Here is a 23,425-nt window from a genome sequence, read left to right as displayed (position 1 = left end):
ACAGAAAGTTAGAGAGATGGGAAGGGCTAAAGATAAAAGGATTTGAACAGAAAGAAAGATCATAAATTGAAGGTCCAAAGTCGTAAGTCAGCAAATACATTGGTGATGAGTGAAGGGAACCTGGTGCAGACTTTGATACGGGCAAAAGTTTTAGCAGCCAAAATTTCAAGTGAGTGCAGATTGAGAGGGTGGCCATAAAAGTCTCGTAGTTGAGTCTGAAGATGAGACAAGCTTGACTGAGTATGTCCACAGCAGATTAAAAACTAGAAAAGCTGTGCAAACAGCTGGGTTCAGAATTTAGAATTCCTTTCGCGATGTAATAAGTTCAGGAATCTAAGGTCAAACCTCGTATCATTCCCAGCACCAAGACTATTCATACTTTTTCCAGCGTTTCCTGGCCCAATTGCCATTGAGATTTTCATCCACACAACTGTAACTTGTGGACAGAATTTCTCCCATATCTGACCTCTCAGAACTTTAACGTATTCAAAAGTCTGCTCTTTGTCCCACTGATCAATCATAACTCCTGATTACTTGCCTTGCAGAAGCATGAAAATTGACATCCTTGACCTTGACATGAGAAACATTAATGACCTTATCCCAGTTCATATTAAACCTCCTCCAGTCCTCCTACACCATTCAGTCTTCTAGCTCTGGTTTTCGTTTATTCCTTTCACAACTGACTTTACTAAACTATTTTTGAGAGAATCTTTATCTGCTACTTCACTTCAACTTCCCTCATAAACTCACACCACCTTTCCACTTCTTTTGAAATCTTAGCAAAATATTTTTGGCCGTATTGTTGACCAAATCTCAAATACGTTGACTAATTTGTATGACTTAATGTCCTTTCTCCATTTGTTTTAAATTATTTTCTTTGTTCAGTTTTCTCCTTTTCGCCATAAAATTGTGCGTTACATTCCAGGATGGTTCCATGACAAAAAGTAAATTGGAGACATAAACCTAACTTCATTTATGCACTCAACCAAATTAATTAGGAACAAGTGGAATTTAACATTTAAACTAACAAAAAAAAATCAATTTGTCAAACTGTCGCTCTTAGTGTCTATCCGTAACAAAAATAAAAGTTTCCTATATAGTTGCCACAGAATACAAATGTTTGTGGCGTATACATAAGAATAATGCAAGTCAGACAATACGATGGTTTAATTTTTTTTAATATCAGGGTAAACATAAATCTTTAAGAATCCAGTTTGCCTCCCCAAAGCTGGAAATAATTCAATTACATCATCATCACAAGAACATTGTTGTTCCACATTGAACTGGAATGATCGTCTCGTCACTTTGTTCATAAATATTCAGAATGATTCTATGGCAGCCGGAAGGAAGCTTTCCACCCATTTAGTCGCAGCATGTGACTCAACAAGATTCACACAGCAGCTGCTTCCCACATATATCCAGTGTAATAGATCAAATTCCTAAGCTTCCCTGGAACAGTTTGCAAGTTCAAAGAAATGTAACCTTAGTTGGCTTGTTTTATTCATTTTTATCCCAATCAAGTGGGAGTCAAAAATCAGAGATTATTCAACTTAGTCAAGTTGGTGACTAAGCCAAAAAAATAGCAAACAAGATAAAACAAAAATGCTGGACAAACTCAGGTGCTCAGGGCAGCATCTATGCAAAGAGAAGCAGGTAAAGCTTCAAATTTGAAAGACTCTCCTTCGTTAACTACTTAAAAACAGAACACTTTATAAAAGGTTTGGTAGACTTCAGAATACGTTTCTCACTAGTGTGTAGTGTTTACCTTATGTTCGTACATATAAACATGTCCAAATCCTCCAGTTCCGAGGCGCTCCTTTAGATCCCAGGGTCCACATGTCTGAACCTGTTTAAAAGGTGGTTTTTCCATTCTTGAAAAAGACCTGTTTACAGTAATTGCAAAAGCATGCCAAATTAAGGTAAGGAAGGTACAGTAAATTAACTGCAGATTGAAATATTGGAAAGTACAGACAATTAGTTAATATTTGAAAAGGAAAGGAATAAAAATAGAGAATACCAGAGAAATTTAACAGGTCTGGCAGTTCCTGTGGAGAGAGAAGCAAAGTCAACATTGAGTCCAATGTGACTCTTCTGCAGAAGAATTCAGTTCTGAAATGTTAATTCTGATTGTGTGTCTCTCTCTCTCTCTCTCGATACTACCAGACCTGCTGAGTTTCTAGTGCATTTTCTCTTCTTTACGATTTTCAGCATCTATAGTATTTTATTTGGAAAAGACTAATAAGATATAGTTTATTTAAACTATGCCGTTACATCAAGGTTTCTTTATCAAGGCAATGTGAGTCAAAGACAAAAGAATGGCTGTGTCAATTTAACTGATGAGCCATGAGGAAGTTAGCATCATGAAGGACAAAATTAAAATGATAGTCAGCAAAACAATCACCCATACCCATTACTCATCTCACCAACATACAGGCTGTTCTATTCCAAGAAAAACAATAGTGCCAATTCATCAAATTCACGAAGGTGAACCAGTATTTGAAGTCCCAAGTAATACATGGGCATGAAAAAGCATTGTGACCAAGTGTTCAGCCCTAAAATGTTAACTCATGACTTATGGGCACAATATATTAAACCTCTGAGCAATATGTAAAGTTAACTAGCTCATGCTATGTTGTAGGTGAAGTTAACTGGTTCATGTTATATTGTAGCAACACGGGTATTAAACACTAAAGAATGGCACCGTCCAGCCAATAAGATGATCTGCTAATAACACGTATTAATAGTGTGATAAATGAATTTCAGTGCTCATATAATTTGAAGTATAAAGGCCATGTATCCCAAACATTGACGATCAAATCGAACAGCATGTTCCTTCACCTGTTCACAACAAGCAAAGGTACTGATCATACCCAAATCAACCCAAGTTTGCAGAACGCACAAGGGTCCAATATTAGATGTGTTTTTGCAATTGGACAGCATTTGCTGGAGGAATTATGCTGACAATCAACTTCGGATCGCCAATCAGGCTCAGATGTAACGTGTATTGTATCGTCACATGTATTGGAAGCTACTTACTATTTCGTATAAAGGGTTCTATTCTTTCCAGACCAAAAGAACATGGACATGCAAAGTGTCTTTAAACTGAACAAAATTGCTGACAGTCATTGGTTGTTTCACTTCTCAGGTCAATCTCTGATCCAACTCAACCTGCCTGTTTTGAATTTTAATAAAGCTTGGCTGCTATCTGTCAATCAGCATTAATGGGTTCATTCACACAGCAAGGCCTCTACCAGAGTCCACTTACCAACCAACTCTCATTTCGCATGAAATGTCAACTAGGACTGTTGCTTATGGTTCTGAGGAGTATAAAAATGCAGGCTTCAGCAAACTGTCTTTTCTATTGCAATACTCAGGATTTTCTATTGGATAGTGTATAATTATTCATTTTCAGCATTTCTACTACAGGTAAACTTATTTTAAATTAAATAACTTGCCTTTGAATACAGCCATTCTAATCACGTATGGAATGAAACAGCTCTTACTAGTATATATTTTTCAGACAAAGCAATGAAATAAATCTACTAACTACTGGATTCAGGTTCAGATTTCTGAAGATCTAAATTTATCCTCCAGTAATGCATTGCACTGCAAATCCTTTATTGAAATTATGATTTTTCTGCTTGCACCTTGGAATAGTGTTATTTTGACAATAAATGAATCTTCCTCTTTAATGTTCAAGTGATAAAGTTTGCACACATAATGTTTCTGAACCACTATTCATTGTAATAACATTCATAGAGAATGTGTAAATCATGCACACTCGACGAATTGACAACCTTTGTTTCCTATTGCACATGTTTTCGTTAGTTCAACTAAGGCCCTTGCTCAAGCACACATATGGATCACATGACCCTGAAGAAAAAGTAGATCCACATTGCTTCCCGGCTAATAACCTCAAGTTAACTTTAGAGACACTTTAGAAGTGCAAATTAGTTTCCACATATGGCAGAGCAATCGACTGTATAGCATAGCTAGTGACAAAACATTTCAGTATGGGTCTGCTGAAAGAAACCAACAAGTAACAAAAGAATAATAATAAAGCCTCTGGGTGCAACATCAGCTTCCAATCCATATTAGGATTGCGGCAACACACAAAACAGAAATGGAATACAATGGCTGCATTGCCGATTACATTACAGCATGGGAGTGATGTTTTAGACACTGATGAAAGATATTCCACTTTTACCACAAAATGAAGAATATCTTTTCGGTCCAAATATGCTTCACATATATCATTCATCGCATCATGGACACGTAGAACATGGAAACAGACCCTTCAATCCAATTTGTCCATGCTGATGAAATATTCTAAATTAATCGAGTCCCATTTGCCAGCATTTGGTCCATATCCCTCCAAACCCTTCCTATTCATATACCCATCCAGATGCCTTTTAAAATGTTATAATTGTATGAGTCTCCACTTTTTCCTCTGGCAGCTCCTTCGATACATGCACCGTCCTCTTCATGAAAAGGTTGCCACTTCCTTTTAGATCTTTGCCCTCTACTTTTAGTCTCCCCTAGCCTTGGTAAAAGAACTTGACAATTCACCCTATCCATGCACCTCATGATTTTATAAATGGTCACCCTCAGCCATTCATTAGCTCAATGACTTCAAGCAAAGAGGGCAATCCTGCGCTGTTTTGTTAAAATCACTTGTTTTTTAAAACCTAGAAAAGAAAATAACTAATTGACTGCAAGGTCTCAAAAATAGGAGATGTGTGGACCAATGATAGAGAGAAACTACAGCTATGATACCGAATGCGTTAAGCAGTAATGTTACTCGAAACTATGTACTAAGATAGATGAGATTACAAGGTCCGTCTTTTGAAGCTGGCAAGTTTCATCATGCTATCCCAACATTTGCTGTCTCTATGACAAATACTGGTCTCAAATTAGTAATTGTACAGCATGAGGGATAGCCAATAAACAATCTGTACACATCACAGATCAACAACAAGGGAGTTGCAGGAGTAAGCCTGCCACTTCAGTCTCCTGACAGCACATCTTAATTTTAGATTATCAAGCTGATTCAAATATTACATTCTATCTCTACCAAATCACATTCAAAACTGCTTGATAATACAACTATAACAATATTATAATTGCACAAATCCAAAGTGGTTGTAACATTATGAACACAAGTTGTCAAATTTAAAAGGTACTGTCACAATTGTCAGAAAACACAAAGTACTAATTCACTTCTCTATACAAAAAGTGAAATTCAATATCAGTACCAAGATTTGACAGATAGAGCAGCTATACTGATGGACAGCCTCATTTATTCCAACAGTGAGAAAAGGGGCGTAAATGACATAAGCAAACTAAGTCACATAACGTCTGATAAAAATAAGACTCAATAGTTGCATTGATTTTTTTTTAAACACTGACTCAGAATAAGAATTCCGTAATTTCACACCACCTAGAAAATAAATCAGTCCTGCATCACAGGAACGACTCCAGTTCAACTGCAACTCAAGCAATAATTGCTATTATTTTTCAAAAAAATCAAATGACTCGAAGCTTACAATTTTGAGTAACATCTCAACGTTATTGATCGTGAAAATAAAGGAACCTTTTCAAAGATTTCTACTGAAAGACACACTTTAGCCATTTGGTAGGAAACACTTCCATTCATACTTCTAATCTCATTTAGCAACTGTGAAGATTTCAAAAATCAGAAGGGAGAGGTAAAATGTTCACCTCCATTTCAGACACTAATTCCTGCCATTAATTGTGTAAACCCTGCCCTTGTTTGTATTACCAAAATTTAATACCTCACATTATCCAAATTAAACTCTAACTGTCACTTCTCAGTCCATTGACCCAGTTGACCAAGATCTCTTTACTCGAGTAGGTTGAGAAAGAATAGACTGAGTGAAGTTCATGCTTTCGCATTCTTGTCTCTATCTGATCTCTCTTCACCTTTCCACTCCTCCTTATATTTCCAGCAGAGCTTGGAGGGCAACATTAATTAGAGGTTGCAATGATTGCAATTGAATCTGAAAGAGTGGAAAGGTGAAGAGAAATCAGATAAAAACAAGAATACAAAAGCACGAACTTAACTCAGTCTATCCTTTCTCAAACTATTAGAGTAAAGATATCTTGGTCAACTGGGTCAATGGGCTGAGGACTGGCAGTTGGAGTTTAATTTGGATAAATGTGAGGTGTTAAATTTTGGTAATACAAACAAGAACAGGACTTATACAATTAATGGGAGAGCCCTAGGTAATATTGTAGAACAGAGAAACCTTGGGGTTCAGGTACAGAATTCTTTGTCAATTATAGGCAGGATGATTAAGCAGGCATTTAGCATGCCTGCCTTCATTGCACAAACTTCTGAGTACAGGAGTTGGTATGTCATGTTGAGGTTATACAGGATGTTGATGAGACCTCTTCTAGAGTACTGTGCACAGTTCTGGTTGTCCTGCTAGAGGAAGGATATTATTAAACTGGAAAGGGCTTAGAAAAGATATATCAGATATTGCATGAACGGAGGTTTAAGATATCGACTGAAAAGATTGAACATTTTCCACTGAGCAAAGGAGGTTGAAGTGTCGTCTTGTTCCCCATCTCAGTTGAAGCAAAACACTGAGACATGGTGTAGTTTTACCTCCTTCATCCTTATTTTGGGCTTGGCGGGAGAAAGAACAATCACCCACATGAATAGAGATCTGAGTTCACTGTCTTCTCTGGGACAGCAGTTTCTCAATGAATTAGTGAGTCGGTTTACAGGGAGGAACATCCAGATACATATTAATTGTGTGACCATTACAATCAGCAAGCATCAACACTAAAGATTAAGCCATCTGCTATTACACAACGTTCTTAACCTTGTTAACTGGATTCACATGATGGATACTTTTCACCTTGCTAACTGATGTTACCTACTGAATGTTACCTCATCTTGTTAAAGGACTCGATATAATCAATGCTTTTCCACCTTGTTAACCCATTAGCCCTGCCTCCAGCACCCCATTGTTAACTGGGAGTTCTTATCTGATCTCAGTCATGCTCAGCTAAACCTCTTGTTTCACAAAACTCAAAACTTCACTCTTTGCTTGCCTGCTTATACCCTATTCATATTCTCAGAACAATGACCTTATGGAGTTTGTAAAAGCAGGAGAGGCATGAATAAGGTCTTATCTCTAAAGTGGGCAAGTTCAAAACTAGATAACATGTTTTTAAGCTGACTAGAGAAAGATTTAAAAAGGACATGAGGAGCAATTTTTAAAAGAATAACATGGAGAGGGGTTCATGATTGACATTTCATTCTAAGTGGTATTGGAAGCAGATACATGAAAATAGGAGCATGAGAAAGGACTTGTGAACAGGATTAGGAAGAATCATAAGCTAATTTATAAATACAGTAAGGGAAGAGGTTAACCAAAGAAAGAATAGGGACCAAGGGGGCAATCGATCTGTGAAGCCATAGGATATTGGAAGGGTATTGAATAAATACTTCTCGTCCATTTTCACTCTGGAAAAGGAGAACATAGATGCAGAATTTAGGAAAAAGGATTGTGAGGAATTTACACAGTTTGACATAGGAAATATTGAGGGTTTTGTAGGTTCTTTCATGCTTTTCAACAGATAAGTCTCCTTCCCCGGATGAACTGCATCCCAGACTGCTATGGGAGACGAGGCAAGAAATTGCAGAGGCTCCGACACAAAATTTTTTAATTCCTCTCTGAACACGGAAAAACAGGGTGCCAGAGGGAGGCTTTAGGCATAACAGCCAAATGCAGGCAAGTGGCATTAGTTTAGTTGGGAAACTTGAGTTGGACCCAAGTATCTGTTTCTGTGCTGTATGATTCAATGACTGGAGGACAATTAATACGGTTCCACTTTTTATGAGGGGTGGTCGAGAGGAACCAGGAAATTACAGACTGGCAAATCTCATGTCAGTGGTCAGGAAACAACTGGAGAAAATTATGAAGGAGCAACTAATTCCCACTTTAATTCAAATTTGCCAGAAATATTTTTTGAAAAAAATGTGATCGTGTGTGGATGAGGGAAGTTCAATTTATGTAGTTAAAATGAATTTTAACAAAGCCTTTGACAAGGAAGAGGATAAAGAAGGTTAAAGCACATGGAATCAAGGGAAACTTGGAGAGATGGATCTGAAACTGGCAAAGGGCAGTGGTAGAAAACTGTTTGAATGACTGGAGGCTGGTGTCCAGCGGTGTATCGCATGGATCAGTACTGGAACCCTTAAATGTTTGTTAAATACACAAATGATACAGATGAAAATGGGGGGTGGAAACATTAAGTAAATTTGCAGATGATACCAAGATTGGTGGAGTGGTTAATAGCAAAGATAATGGTTGTAGGTTACAGGAAGATGTAAATGGACAGATCACTGACAGAAGGTGTTTAACCCTTTTCAGTGAAAGGTGACGTACTTTAGAAGATCCAATGGATGGCAACACGCTGGTTAGCTTAAAAGGAACAGAGGAGTCTTGGTGTAGTTATTCAAAGATCCCTCACGTCAGCAGAGCATACAAATAGGATAGTCATGGTGGCATGTGGGATACCTGCTTACATTCATTGTGTCAGTGAGTTTAAGAGCAAGGAGGTAATGTTGGAGTTGTACAGAATGTTGGTCAGGCCACAACTGGAGTACTATATGTAGTTCTGGTCAGCTCACCACAGGAAGGATGGAGAGCACTTGAGGGGTGTGAGATATTGTTTTATGGGTCACTTTACTAATCCATTCACAAGTGCTTTATATTTCCTCTCACAAGCGCTTCATATTTAGTAATACCATGTTCTCATTCATTCATTACTCTTCACTAACCTGCTCACAAGTGTCCTATATTTACAAATACAGTGTTCCCGTTTCTTTCATAACTCCTTACAATAATGAGTTTTCTTTAAATGATAAAATGTACTGCAGAAGCCTGAGTTGTATTATTTCTAAATTAAAACATTCCTTCAAAATCCATTATTAATGCATCGCACCTTCGATCCTTATCCAACCTATTTACGTCAAAAGCTAACTCTGAATAGATATCAAAGACTACTAAACTATTCAGGTACAATATCCCCTCAGTGTTTCCATGACTCAACCAAAACTTTAGAAACATTATAATATTAATCAGGCCTTAGCAACCACCTCTCAGAACCTAAATAGACTGCAGAACATCAAACAGTTTCATATGCACTTGTTGAATACCAATTCACAGGACTGCTAAAGATTTACCATCAAAGCAGCGCCTCCATGAAACTGCATGAATGGATGAAACTCACACCAGCAAATAGTAAACAAAACTCACGATCCAACTGTAATCAGTTTAATACCCTTTACTCTTAAGATGGATGTATAATTTCAAACTTATTTAGAGTATATAAGCCTAGTACTTCTCCTAACATTTACTAACTTAAAAGGACTAACACCTCCTAATTATGCAAGCCAACCAGACAGATACTCTTAATCCTATCAGGAGTAGCAGCCAGTAATGTACAAGGCTTGATTAGTAAGTTTGTAGATGACACTAAAATAGGCGATATTATGGAATACATTGTGTAAGTTATCAGAGATTGCAGCAGAACCTTGATCAGCTCGGTAAATGGGCCAAGAAATGTCAAATGGAATTTCATATATATAAGTGTGAGGTTTTGCATTTTGGAAAGGCAAGTCATGGTAGGAGTTTTATGGTGAATGGTAGGGTCTTAAGGAGTGCAGTAGAACAAAGGGATTTGCATCAGGTTCACAGTTCTCTCCAAGTGAAGTCGCAGGTGGCCAGGGCAATAAAGGAGGCTTTTGGCACACTGGATTTTATCAGTCAAGGTACTGAGTATGGAAGATGGGAAGTTATGTTGCAGTTGTACAGCATGTTGGTGAGGCCGCATTTGAAGAATTGCCTTCAGTTTTGGTCACCTTGTTATAGGAAGGGTGTTATTAAACTGGAGAGAGTGCAGAAGAAATTTCCAAGGGTGCCAGGACTCAATGGTCTGAGTTATTGGGAGAGATTGGACAAGCTAGGGCTTTTCTCTTTAGAGTACAGGAGACCAAGGGAGGATCTGAAAGAAGTGTATATAATTATGGATGGGGTGGATAGGGTGAATGCACTCAGTCTTGATCCCAGGGTTGGGGAATCGAGGACAAGAGGGCATAAGTTTAACATAAGAGGGGAAAGAATAAAAGGAAACCTGAGGGGCAACTTTCATTTTGAAACACAGAGGGCGGTACGTATATGGAATGAGCTGCCAGCAAAAGTGGTTGAGACAGGTACATGAACAACATTTAAAAGACATCTGGACAAATACATGGATCGCAAAGGTTTAGCGGAGAAATGAGGTGAGCATGATGGACATTTTGGGTTAGCATGGTCCAGTTTGGGCCAAAGGGCCCATCTCAGTGTTGCAGGACCCTATGACTCTAAATGTTCAAAGAATCTCCTGCAAACATACCTTTGTATACAATTGATAAAATAATGTATAAACAGGCTACTGTAAGAACTGTATTTGGGGATTCCATCACGGCCTCAAACTGTGCTACTGCAGTTGCTGAATAAAGAGACATTTTCACCACTCACCGATTTCAGTCATTTTGTGAACATGATCCCATGGGAGGACAGAGGAGTTTAACTAGGATGTTGCCTGGGATGGAGAAATTGAGCTATAAGGAAAGACGAGATAGGCTAGAATTGTTTCCTTGACAGCAGAGAAGACTGAAGGAGGACATGATTAGTTATAAGATTATGAGGGGTATGGACAAGGTGAACATGGAGCAGCTGTTGCCCTTGATTAAGGAGTCAATTACGAGTGGGCACAGTTATAGATTAAAGGGGCAGGAGATTCAGAGCGGATTTGAGAAAGAATGTTTTCAATCAGCCGGTAATGGGAATCTGGAATGCATTGCTTGGAAAAGTAATGGAGGCTGGAAACCTTACAAGGTAAAAACAATGACTACAGATGCTGGAAACCAGATTCTGGATTAGTGGTGCTAGAAGAGTACAGCAGTTCAGGCAGTATCCAAGGAGCGGTGAAATCAATGTTTCAGGCAAAAGCCCTTCATCAGGAATAAAGGTGGTGAGCCTGAAGCGTGGAGAGATAAGCTAGAGGAGGGTGGGGGTGGGGAGAAAGTAGCATAGAGTACAATGGGTGAATGGGGGAGGGGATTAAGGTGAAAGGTCAGGGAGGAGAGGTGGAATGGACAGGTGGAAAAGGAGATCGGCAGGTAGGACAAGTCATGGGGACAGTGCTGAGCTGGAAGTTTGGAACTAGGGTGAGGTGGGGGAAGGGGAAATGAGGAAACTGTTGAAGTCCACACTGATGCCCTGGGATTGAAGTGTTCCAAGGCAGAAGATGAGGCGTTCTTCCTCCAGGCGTCTGGTGGTGAGGGAGCAGCGGTGAAGGAGGACCTCCATGTCCTCAGAAGAGAGTGTGTGGGGGAGTTGAAATGTTGGGCCACGGGGTGGTGTGGTTGATTGGTGCGGGTGTCCTGGAGATGTTCCCTAAAGCGCTCTGCTAGGAGGCGTCCAGTCTCCCCAATGTAGAGGAGACCGCATTGGGAGCAACGGATACAATAAATTATATTAGTGGATGTGCACGTAAAACTTTGATGGATGTGGAAGGTTCCTTTAGGGCCTTGAATAGAGGTGAGGGAGGAGGTGTGGGCGCAGGTTTTACAGTTCCTGCAGTGGCAAGGGAAAGTGCCAGGATGGGAGGGTGGGTTGTGTGGGGGGGTGGGGGTGGGGGTGGGGGTGGGGGGGGGGGGGGGGTGGGGGGGTGGGGAGAGCGGGTGGTTGGTGTGGACCTGACCAGTTAGTCACGGACGGAACGGTCTTTGCGGAAGGCGGAATGGGGTGGGGAGGGAAATATATCCCTGGTGTTGGGGTCTTTATGGAGGTGGCGGAAATGTCGGTGGATGATTTGGTTTATGCGAAGGTTTGTAGGTGGAAGGTGAGCACCAGGGGCGTTCTGTCCTTGTTACTGTTGGAGGGGTGGGGTCTGAGGGCGGAGGGGTGGAATGTGGACAAGATGCGTTGGAGGGCACTATCTCTCCACGCTTCAGGCTCACTGCCTTTATTCCTGATGAAGGGCTTTTGCCCAAAACATCTATTTCGCTGCTCCTTGGATGCTGCCTGAACTGCTGTGCTCTTCCAGCACCACTAATCCAGAATCTGGAAACCTTACAACCCTTGAGAAATATTTCACTGAGTACTTCAAATATCATAACATTCAAAGACATCCAAGTGCAGGAAATTGGGATTTGTGGACTTTTTGTAGAAGTTCTACTCGTGCAGACTTGAAGGGCCTTTTGTGTGCTTTATGAATCTATAAATGTACCATCAGAATGTTCAAAAAACGTTTGGCTAAGTTCATGAACAGGATATGGGCTGAACACAAGTAGGTGGGACGAGTTTAGTTTGGGAACATGGTTGGCGTGTACTGGTTGGACTGAAGGGTCTGTTTCCATGCTGTATGACTATGATTCAGATATGCATGATGAGACACTATGTAGAACATTACTGAAAAGAATAATTTTCGCAAGATCAGGCTTTTGTCAGAGGAAACTCCATGAGTCACAGACTAACATTTGGAAAGCATTTTCAGCTCTTAAAATATTGTTCTTCATTTCTTACACAATCACTAATAGGACTCAAATAACATTGTGATTGATTTGATATTCTAATAGACTGATATCAATTTTCATTCATGAAAGCTCATTCCAAAGTTGAAATCCAAATTAAATGTGTCAAGTACGCACAATATAATCTCAACGTAACATATCATTTTCAAAAGGAAATACACCACAAGCACCATTAGGATATGAAATAACCAATGATCAGCAATGGATGCCACTTCACAAACAATGTATCCATTTTTCCATGCTGCAGAGATTGAAGTCCTTTCATCTGAAAAATGATCAGATTGTTCCTTTGGTCCAAAAATTATAAAATCATTTCTCTCTTAAATAATAACATTCTACTACTGATACAAAAAAAACTGATTTATTTCATATTTAAAAATTATGTGCAAGTGCTCAAGTCTCCCTCCATGCAGCATGGATATTAATCAAGAAACTGTACATTTTTGCATTGACATTTATCAAAACACTTTTGTTACAGATTTAAAGAAAAATTTGAATCAGTTTGTCAAAATGGTCAACACATTTCATAGCAACCTTACAATGTGGAAACAGGCCCTTGGGTCCAACAAGTCCACACCAACCCTCCGAACAATGACCAATCCAGACCCAGTCCCCTTATCCTATTACTCTAAGTTTTCCCCTGACTCATGAACCCAACATCCCTGAACACTTGGGCAATTTAGCATGGCCAATTAATCTAATCTGCACGTCTTCGAGCTATGGGAGGAAACCAGAGCACCCAGAGGAAACCCACGCAGACATTGGGATAATGTATAAACTCCATACAGTCACCCGAGGATGGAATCAAACCAGGCGTTGTGAGACAGCAGTACTAACCATTGAGCCACCCAAAGTTTTGAGCTGCAATACACCACTAGGAGAGAGTAAGCTTATACAATTTGTGCTCCTATCACGAGACTGTAATCATCTTCTCCATTGATACAGCTAGTTGCAATATTTAAAATCCACAGTATGCACTGCAAAAACTGAACCACATACTCCTTCCTAGTGACTAAGAAGGAAAATATCATTGCCATTTTCTTTCAATGCAAAGCAACCAACAAAAAAAAACTGTTTAAAGTGTCCTTGTGCATATTTAAGGCTGAGATAAATAGATTCTTGATCAGTAGGGGAAATCAAGAATTACAAGGCAATGTAGAAAAGTGGATGAGAGGAATGTTGGATCAGCCATGATCCTATTTCATGGTGTAGAAGGCTTGAGGGCCTAGTCTTGTTCCTATTTTTTAATCTTATAACAGACACGTTAAATATCAATTGGATACACAAAGTCAATGCAGATTGATAAAAGGAAAATGTTTGGCAAACCCACTGGAGCTTTCCAAGGCCAGAATTAATCGAATAAATTTGGGAGATCAATGGATGCAGTGTGGTTGGATTTTCAGAAAGCTTTTGATAAAGTCCCACAGAAGAAGTCAGTGTGCAAAATCAAAGCACATGACACTGGAGTAATAAACTAGCACAGATGGAGAATTGATTAGCAAACAAGAAACAGTAAGAATACAGAGGAACCTCGATTATCTGGCATTCGATTATCCGAATATCAGATTATCTGGCAAGATCCCAATGCTAGGCTAAACTAGGTTATCCAGAAGTCGATTAACCGAATGAAATACTCCCTGCCAGTGTCCTTCATATAACTGAAGTTCCTCTGTAAATAGATAATTTTCAGAATGGAAAGTGGCGACAAATGGCGACAAAAGATCAGTGCTGAGACCCAGATACTGACAACAAATGAATCAATGATTTAGATCAGGGAATCAAGTGTAATATTTGCAAGTCTGCTGTGGTGACACAAACCGAAGTCAGAGTCTGACTACTGAGAAGGCTGTTAAGTGTCCTCAAGTTGACTCAAACCAAGTTGAGCAAGGAAGCAAATTCATGGCCAGATGCAGTATAATGTGGATAAGTGTAAAGTTGTCCACTTCAGTATGAAAAATATAATGCAAGAGTATTGCCTAATTGATGACAGATTGGGTAATTCTGACATACAAAAGGATCTGGATGGCCTTGCAAACCAGTCCCTGAAAGCAAGCATGCAGTTGCAGCAACAAGTCAAGAAGGCAAATACTATGTTGGCCTTTATTGCAACAGTGTTTGAACATAGGAGCAAAGAAGTCTTACTGCTGCTGTAAAGGTCTGGGTGAGATAATTTTGTGAGTACCATTACTTCTTATTCAAGAAAAGATATACTTTCCTGTACGGCAAAGGTTTACCCAGACTGAGATGAAGAGAATTTTTTTTCACTCAAGGGCACTGAACCAGTGGAATTCTCTCCCACAGAAGGCTATGGAAGTCAAGTCACTGAATATGTTTAAGGTAGATATCTAGAGATTAAAAATGGCATGAAGAGAGAATAGGAATGCAGCAATGATATAGAGGCTCAGCCATAATCATTCTGATATGTCAAAAAGATGTGATTGGACACACAACATACTCCTATGTTTCTACATGTTTTTGTAAACCTATTCCTCCACATTTTCTCTCCACAGTAATAAAAATAAATGTGCAGAAAAATGAAAAAAATTCAAAACAGTAAGGACATGATGGTTAAATGCAAACAAACCATCATGTCCTTTAATACCTACTTTAAAAGCTTCAGATTTAGCTTGAATAACTTTTCCTACAGCAGTTGAATAGCAACAGTTCAGATTTAATACGCACACGAGAATAGTTATCCATCTTATGTAACAATCAACTATAACGTTTGGCCAAAAATTCATGATTTTTCATTTACTTCATAAGCCAACATCTGACTTTCAGCCAAAAACTAACCATTTGCACTTCACACCCACTGATGCAAACATTAGTCTGACCATCATCAGCTATTTCAAAAACATCTGGTGTTCCCTCCATCAAAGTCAGAATTAGGGACATTCACTGATAATTGCACAAAGTTCAGCATAATTCACAACTTTTGAGGTACAGAAACACTATGTCCGAATGCAGCAAAACCTGGTCCATAACCAGGTTGGGGGTCCCAAGCGGCAATCAACATTCACACCACACAAAATACAGACAACGCTAATTTCCAACTAGAGAGAGAATGTAATCAGTGACCCTTCACATTCAATGGTTATTATCATTGCTCAAACTTCCACAAACATCATTGGTGTTAATTTTGACCAGAAACTGAACTAGATGACTATATTACTGAGGCTACAAGAGTAGATCAGAGGCTAGAAATCCTGCACTGAGTAACTCACCCAATTTCTAAAAATTTGCCAACACCTACAAGTGAGGAGTGTGATGGAATACTCCCCACTTGCTTGAATCAACACAGCTCCAATAACACTGAAGCAGCTTGACACCATCCAGGACAAAACAGTCTGCTTGATTTACATCACCATAAATATCCACTCCCTCCACTACTGACACTCAGTTGCAACACAGTGTGTATCAACTCCAAGACACACTGCAGAAGTTCACCAAACATCCTCAAACAGCACCTTCCAAACCCATTACCATCCAGAAGGAAAGAGTAGCTGATATATGGGAACACCACCACCACGTACGCGTCAAATTCAATCACCATTATGACTTGAAAAGAACACCAACCCTTTCATGTCAATGGGTCAAATTCCTGAAGTGCCCTCTTGAATTGCAATTTGGCTCTACCTACAGCGAATGGCATCCAGATGTTCACCTTCAAGAACAACTTGGAATAAGCAATAAAATTGTGGACCAGCTAGTAATGTCTACATTCCAGCAATGATTTTAAAAAGGTTAAATGAGCTCACCGTTGAAGGTAGTTTTTAGTGCACAATATCAAGATTACCACCTCAATGATGCGGGCTGCATTCTTACCCACTCCCCCTCCGAAGATGGCAATATGGTATCAAGAAGAAACAGTAGATACAAAGACCAGGTCAAACTTTAAAGGCACTGAAACAGCTCTCATAGCACAATGGTAGTGTATCCGCCTCTGGACCAGGAAGCCCAGGTTCAAGTTCCACCTGTTCCAGAGGTTGTAATAACATGTCTGAACAGTTTGATTAGAAAAATAAGTAAATTTTTTTTTCAAATTGCAGAACAGGCAAATTGTTCAAGGTATTGTAGAAGTAGAAACTGGAAGAAGGGTTCTACTCAGAAAAAGAAAGTGGAGAGCTGCAGCTTATAGTCAAAATTGTGAACCACAATGACAAACTGCTTGAATACAGTCAGCTTCTTAAACACCTTCACCCTGAAGCAAAAGATTAGACATGTTAGGTTTCAAAGATTTGCCTTTGTGTACCAGGATTAGGAAGAGAAGAAAATTTGTACTGCCAAAGGTGACCAAGGAGTCACAGTATCTGTGAGCAAAACTTTATAATGAGTTTCAGTAATTTATAATCAAAACACTAAAAAAAACTTAGGTTGCCCTGTATTCAGAACACTCATGAAACTAACACGAATGCTGGCTTGCCAGCAAACAGCTTTAGTGCAGACACTAAGCCAAGAAAATTTGCTTCATATTTGTGTCGCTGTGCATGTTCAAAGAGACAAAGCTTAAGTCAATGGTCCATTGAGAGAAAAATCCAATAACAGCATTTCCCAAAAGTAGTAGTTGTTTTATATTCATAGTAAAGAATGGATGGATCATTAAATAAAAATCAAAACTGCTGGTAAAACTCAGCAGGTCTGGCAGCAGTTCTGATGAAAAGTCACTGGACAAACAACTTTAACTTTCTGGCAGCATCTGTGGGTAGAAAGTTAAAGTTGTTTGTCCAGTGACTTTTCATCAGAACCGCTGCCAGAACTGCTGAGTTTTGCCAGCAATTTCTGTTTCAGATCTTCAACATCCGCAGTTCTTTATTTCGTGATAATGGATAGTTCACGGTGGCTTGAAGATTTGGCCGAGACAATTTTGGAATTTCTGATAAGAAAATCCATGTTAAAAAAAACCTGTGATCTGGGATATGTGGGATACCCTAGTTATACATACTTCCACCCTTACCGATTGGGCAGAAGATACAAGAGTTTGAAAACACATTCCAAGAGATTCAAGAACAGTTTCTTACCCGCTATTATCAGACTTTTGAAGGGACCTCTACCTCTGCAGCTTCTCTGTCACTCTCACACTATATTCTGCATTCGGTTCCATTAGCTTGATGTACTTATTTAGGGTATAACATGTCTGGATAGCAAGCAAAGTAAACCTTTTCACCATACCTCAGCATGTGTGACAAGAGACCTAAGGGGCAACTTTTTCAAGCAGAGGTTGGTATGTGTATGGAATGAGCTGCCAGAGGATGTGGTGGAGGCTGGTACAATTACAACATTTAAGAGGCATTTGGATGGGTATATGAATAGGAAGGGTTTGGAGGGATATGGGCCGGGTGCTGGCAGGTGGGACTAGATTGGGTTGGGATATCTGGCCGGCATGGACAGGTTGGACCGAAGGGTCTGTCTCCATGCTGCACATCTCTATGACTCTAAATCAAAATGCAAGTGGGTCACCATGAAACCCAAATGATTCTTAATTAGTTGGCTAATTTTCAGCGCAATCAGAGCTATTAAGCAACTGTTGTCAAATCACAGAATCAAATCTAATAACAGACAATATAACTTGTGGTTTATAAGTGTGGCATGGCTGGGTGCAGTCAATCCTATGTTTGTAGTGACCAGCCAAAAGGAGGGACATATCAACTAATGTCTTGACATAACTTAACACACCAGGATAACTCGAGGTAGAGACTGGATACTTTTCAAGTGTGAAAGTGGCAGCCTTGGGACAAATCACAAATTTACATAACATACAGCTAGCAATGGTCATGGGAGTCATCGTCCTACAGGATTCCCTTGTTTTGGCATCGAGCTTGCACAATGAGCAACTGTTATGATAATTTGAGTTATCAATCTTATTGCATGCAAAATTCTAAGAAGCACAACACACAGTGACCAGTGAAGGTATGCATAAAGTAAACAATAGTAGTGCAGCTATTAGAATATGAAGGAAATTAAGCTACTTCAACTGTATCATTTCAAAGGTAAACTTGAGTAGAAGGAGCCTATACAAGTATGTAAATTTGCACAAACAGGTTTTGTTTTTGATGAACTTTCAGGGAAATTCATTGATAAAAATTCAACAATACTGTTGATGTATTTTATTCTACTTTTGGGGGCGGCATTGGTAGGAATCGTCTCCAATCTGGCAATTCTGCGAAAGTGAGACAAAGAGAGGATTTCAGATCTCCAAAATATTTATTGTGGTCCCCCAGTTTTTTAAAATATAAAATTATTCACAGAAACTCAACTTTCACAGAAGCACATATAGTATCTAAGCTTTTAATACCGAAGAACATCCCAAAACTTGTTTCAAAAAAGCAATTGGATTAGATTAGATTACTTACAGTGTGGAAACAGGCCCTTCGGCCCAACAAGTCCACACCGACCCGCCGAAGCGCAACTCACCCATACCCCTACATTTACCCCTTACCTAACACTACGGGCAATTTAGCATGGCCAATTCACCTGACCCGCACATCTTTGGACTGTGGGAGGAAACCGGAGCACCCGGAGGAAACCCACGCAGACACGGGGAGAACGTGCAAACTCCACACAGACAGTTGCCTGAGTGGGGACTTGAACCCGGGTCTCAGGCGCTGTGAGGCAGCAGTGTTAACCACTGTGCCACCGTGCCGCCCACTAATATGGGTTAATGAATGACAAACCCAAAAAGGAGATAGAAGGATGAGAAACAAAGAACAAACAAACATTTTTATTTTGAAAGGTGGGACTTAAAAGCAGTACGGTGAGGTCATGGGGTTTAAGGAAATCCAGAGAAGAGGAGACCAAATAGACTCATTCATATTCACCAAGGGTGACAAGTGAACAATAAGCTGGGGTTGTAAGAAAGGAAACACTAACTCTAATTGCTGGAAAATCTCAGTCAGAAATCTCTGACAGCATCTATGGAACGAAAGCAAGGTTAGCATTTTGGATCCAGTGACGCTTCTTCAGAAAAGAATATTGAGGGTAAGATTGTACAGCTGGAGGTGATTGCAGGGATAGAGAAGGTTAAGGCCAAATTATTTCAAAACTCAGGCAAGAATTTTAAAATTGAGGTGTTAATGTCCAAAGCAAGGACAGGAACAAAAGTATGGGATTAAATGCATAGCAAGATACAATATTAGAATTTTTGCAGAATTTTCATTCATATGCATCATTTTCAATTTAGACCTGTGAAATGAGAGTTTAAAATTACTTCTGGATCGAGAGCAGCAGCTTGTTTAAATGGTTTGTGTAAAGATTGGTACTTGGGTACTGGTTGTGGTGTTGTGGCTATGTTGGCTGAGCTGGGAAATTGATTTGCAGATGTTTCGTACTTTGTCTCAGTGACATCTTCAGTTCTTTGGAGCCTGCTGTGAAGCTATACTGTGTCTTGTTGAATTTATTTGGTTCCACTCCTGCTGTTTGCAGTTGCTAGTTCCAGTAGTTCATTGTTTTGGCTGGTATATTGGGTCTACGTCTATGTGCTTGTTGATATCGTCCATGGATGAGTAACATGCTTCCAGAAATTCTCTGTCTCGGTTTAGCTTGTCCTATGATTGTTGTGTTGTTCTCGTTGCATTTGTGGTCCTTGTCATCTGTGTGTGTAGCTACTAAGAGACAGAAGGTCATAGCCTTTAAAGGCTATTTGGTCCGTACGCACGAACACCAACCAGCCACGAAACAACATGAGCAGCTGAGAAGGCCAGGAGTTAACTGCAGGTTGATTTCTGTTCGGAGAATTCTGGACATGTTTTGGGGCCTCATAGGGAAATAACCAACATAACAGAGAAACCAAAGTTTGAACAGGTTTTTGAACAGGATTTATGTCAGAAGGATTGTGCCAGCAAAAGCTACAGGACAGAGATATGATTGCTCCCTAGCTATCGTCCCATTGTGAACTTGAGTTCAGATAACAGAATCTCAATGGTAAGTATTAATGAGTATTTCTGACCCTACTGGAAACCAGCTGCATGCACTGGCATCTTCACAAACCAAGCAAGACACCATGTGCTTAATTGAACTGGCCAGTTACATCATATCTTTTTTTCAATTTCTTCCTTAACTGCATCAAATGGTCTGTTTGGCTTTGAGAAAGCAGGGGAGAGGCTAAAATCAAAAATGATTGGACATAAATCCAAGACATTAAATGACCTTAGGATTTTACTTTACTTGGCTAAACCTATGGCGTTATTAATAAACGTAAATATTTTGTTTAATAAACCTGTTGTCAGGTATTAGCTTTACAAAGAGTCTGGTTAGGAACTACTGGGTTCAATTTAGAGGGCGATTAAATATTTGAATTTTGCTGTGGTGCAAATACACAAACACAGAAGATGATTTGATTTGGCACTGTCTTTCTATCATAACATGATCTCAAGTTTAAAGGAAAAGAATCAGCCAGAAGAACAATCGAATAGTCAAGTTTGGAGATACAACTGGCACAAATGATGGATTCATCTAAGGAAAGCAACTTTACAGAGGTCTAACACTGCAGGGTATAGATTAGGTCTCCATGATTTTCATTGAATCCCTACGGCGTGGAAGTGCCCATCAAGTCTGCACTGACCCTCCGAAGAGCATCCCACCCAGAATCAACCCCATCTGAACTTATTCCTTGGAATCCTGCATTTTCCATGGTTAACCCATCTAACCTACACATCCCTAGGCACTACAGGCAATTTAACATGGCAAATCTACCTGACCTGCACATCTTTGGACCGTGGGAAGAGACCAGAGCACTCCAAGAAATCCACGCAAAGAGAGATTGTGCAAACTCCACAAAGATAGTTGCCAGAGGCTGGAATTGAACCAGGGTCCCTGGTGCTGTGAGGCAGCATTATTAACAACTGAGCCACCGAGCTTTCCATTCTGGGGAGTGACTGTGGTTTATAAATGGAATGGAAAACAGCCTGAAACGTCGAATTTCCTATTCCTTGGATGCTGCCTGACCTGCTGTGCTTTAACCAGCAACACATTTTCAAGAGTTTGTAATGGGACAGTCAAGGATGGTGACTTAACTCTTCCCAACCAATCCAGCCAAGGCAAAGCTACATGCCAATCAAGCAAACCTATAAGCAGAGACAGTGGAGAGGTTGAGTAGTGAAGATGACAACTTGGTTAATGTCTGGGAATAACGTTTACTTATCCTATACAGAGGGACCTTGATTATCCAAATGAGATGGGCAGGCACTTTTTTGTTTGGATAATCGGTTTTACCTTAAACAAGAGAAGCCATGCTGATCTAACATTCTGCTCTCCTGGAGAATTTATTTAAATCTAGAATTGTAATGTATTGAGCGCAAGAGGACATTGCTTTATTTTGTTCATCATGTGAAATCTATGATATCACGAGAAAACTTTTTAAAAGTGCAGCAGAAGTTACCATTTGGCAAGGAGTAGTGAAGACAGCATTAAATAAAGGTCCCGAACAGCTTCTCCGATTGCAACAGCATTTGTCAGTTTCTGGAAACGCAGTCTCACGAAAGAAAGACAGAAGCACGGCCTCACACATGCATTTGCATTTGCAGCCATTTTTATAATGAACTGCCTGGTAAAGTAATGGCAATACCTGTACAGTAAGGTAAAACTACTACTTTTGCAAAGGATTGTGTAACAACCCTTTCTTAAAAATTATCCAGTCGCTAATGCTTGAGCTGCTTGTGTTTCTTTGTTTTGGCGGGCATTTTCACACGTTCTTCAATACAGTTAAGTCAAATATACTTATCTCTTTGATGTAATGTTTTTGCGGGACATTGAAATCTTCTTTGGATAATCCAACATTCGGATAATAGAGGTTCCTTGTTGTCAAGAGGCAACAACAAATGGAAGCAAAGGAAGGACAGATCTTTGAGAGACTCTGGTGAAAAGGCAAGAAGACAAGTCATTTCCGGATAGATATCGCTACAACAAGTAGAGACATTCAAGAAAGATGGTGTGCTGATTGTAAATTAGTTCAGGTCCAATTTTAGTGCCATGTCAGGGACAAAAATCTGTTCATAAAATTCAAGCAGATGGGCAGGGACACAGAAGGCTACAAGGACTGACAGTGGTTTTTTATTGTGGACTGAAACAGGAAAAGGACTTTTAAAAACCAAAATGTATGGAAAGGATGAATGTAATTTTAAAAGTTCAATGTCCTGATTGTGATGATGCCATCACTTTATAAAGGTTATTTTGTCCTTGGTTTTTCTGAAGAGAGGTCGTAAAGGCAGAATGCCAAGGAGTTTAACAGTTGAACAATGGAAGGGCAGTGGCCAGTTCTCCCAGTTCAGATTTTTGCTAGTTTTTTTAAAAAAACAAATAGCAGTCACAAGATGTTGGAGTCCAGAAGAGTTGCAAGCTTCAGTAAAGGATTCCTCAGACTTTCTCTGAAATTTGTCTGGATCTTGTTCCCTCCCACTTGTAAGAATCTGGGTATTTGAATTTAACTTTTTGCCAACGGGTGTGTTTATGGGATGTTACTGGATTGGAACAGTTAATGTAATGGATCGGTTAAGTTTTCCAAATTCCGCTTCTTTGTGTGTGTCAACTGCAGTGTTAGAAATTCTGTTTTGCTTAAAGCAGAGTGGTTTGACCAGTTTCTTCAAACCACTTCACATCTGCCTTTAAAATAAGAAAAGGTTATGGTCTAGGCTACTTTTTAAAAATATTCTGATGGGGGTCTGGCCTGGTCCATAACATGACATTCATTCAAAGTGCTGTTTATATTGTTGTTTGTTAAAGCAGTGCGGGAGAGGGTTACAACTTATGAGGTGAAGCCTGAACGCGTGGACCAAGGGTGATTTAGAAGGCCAAATTGGTCTGTGGAACAGTGAC

The 23,425-nt window shown here is 39.6% G+C and overlaps 1 protein-coding gene across 1 annotated transcript in view; it reads right to left on the bottom strand.

Annotated features, from left to right (window-relative positions):
* chuk (component of inhibitor of nuclear factor kappa B kinase complex) overlaps positions 1-23,425 on the bottom strand; it is a 98,564-nt gene that overhangs the window by 62,399 nt on the left and 12,740 nt on the right. The window contains exon 2 of the mRNA XM_060854429.1: positions 1,766-1,883. Within this exon, the coding sequence (XP_060710412.1) occupies positions 1,766-1,870 (105 nt within the window). The 5' untranslated portion in view covers positions 1,871-1,883. The remainder of the gene's footprint in view (positions 1-1,765; positions 1,884-23,425) is intronic.

Source organism: Hemiscyllium ocellatum, chromosome 43 (genome assembly GCF_020745735.1).
Source record: "Hemiscyllium ocellatum isolate sHemOce1 chromosome 43, sHemOce1.pat.X.cur, whole genome shotgun sequence".
Taxonomy (NCBI): domain Eukaryota; kingdom Metazoa; phylum Chordata; class Chondrichthyes; order Orectolobiformes; family Hemiscylliidae; genus Hemiscyllium; species Hemiscyllium ocellatum.
The sequence above is the reverse complement of the archived record's forward strand: the minus strand, read 5'-3'. Positions and strand labels throughout refer to the sequence as shown.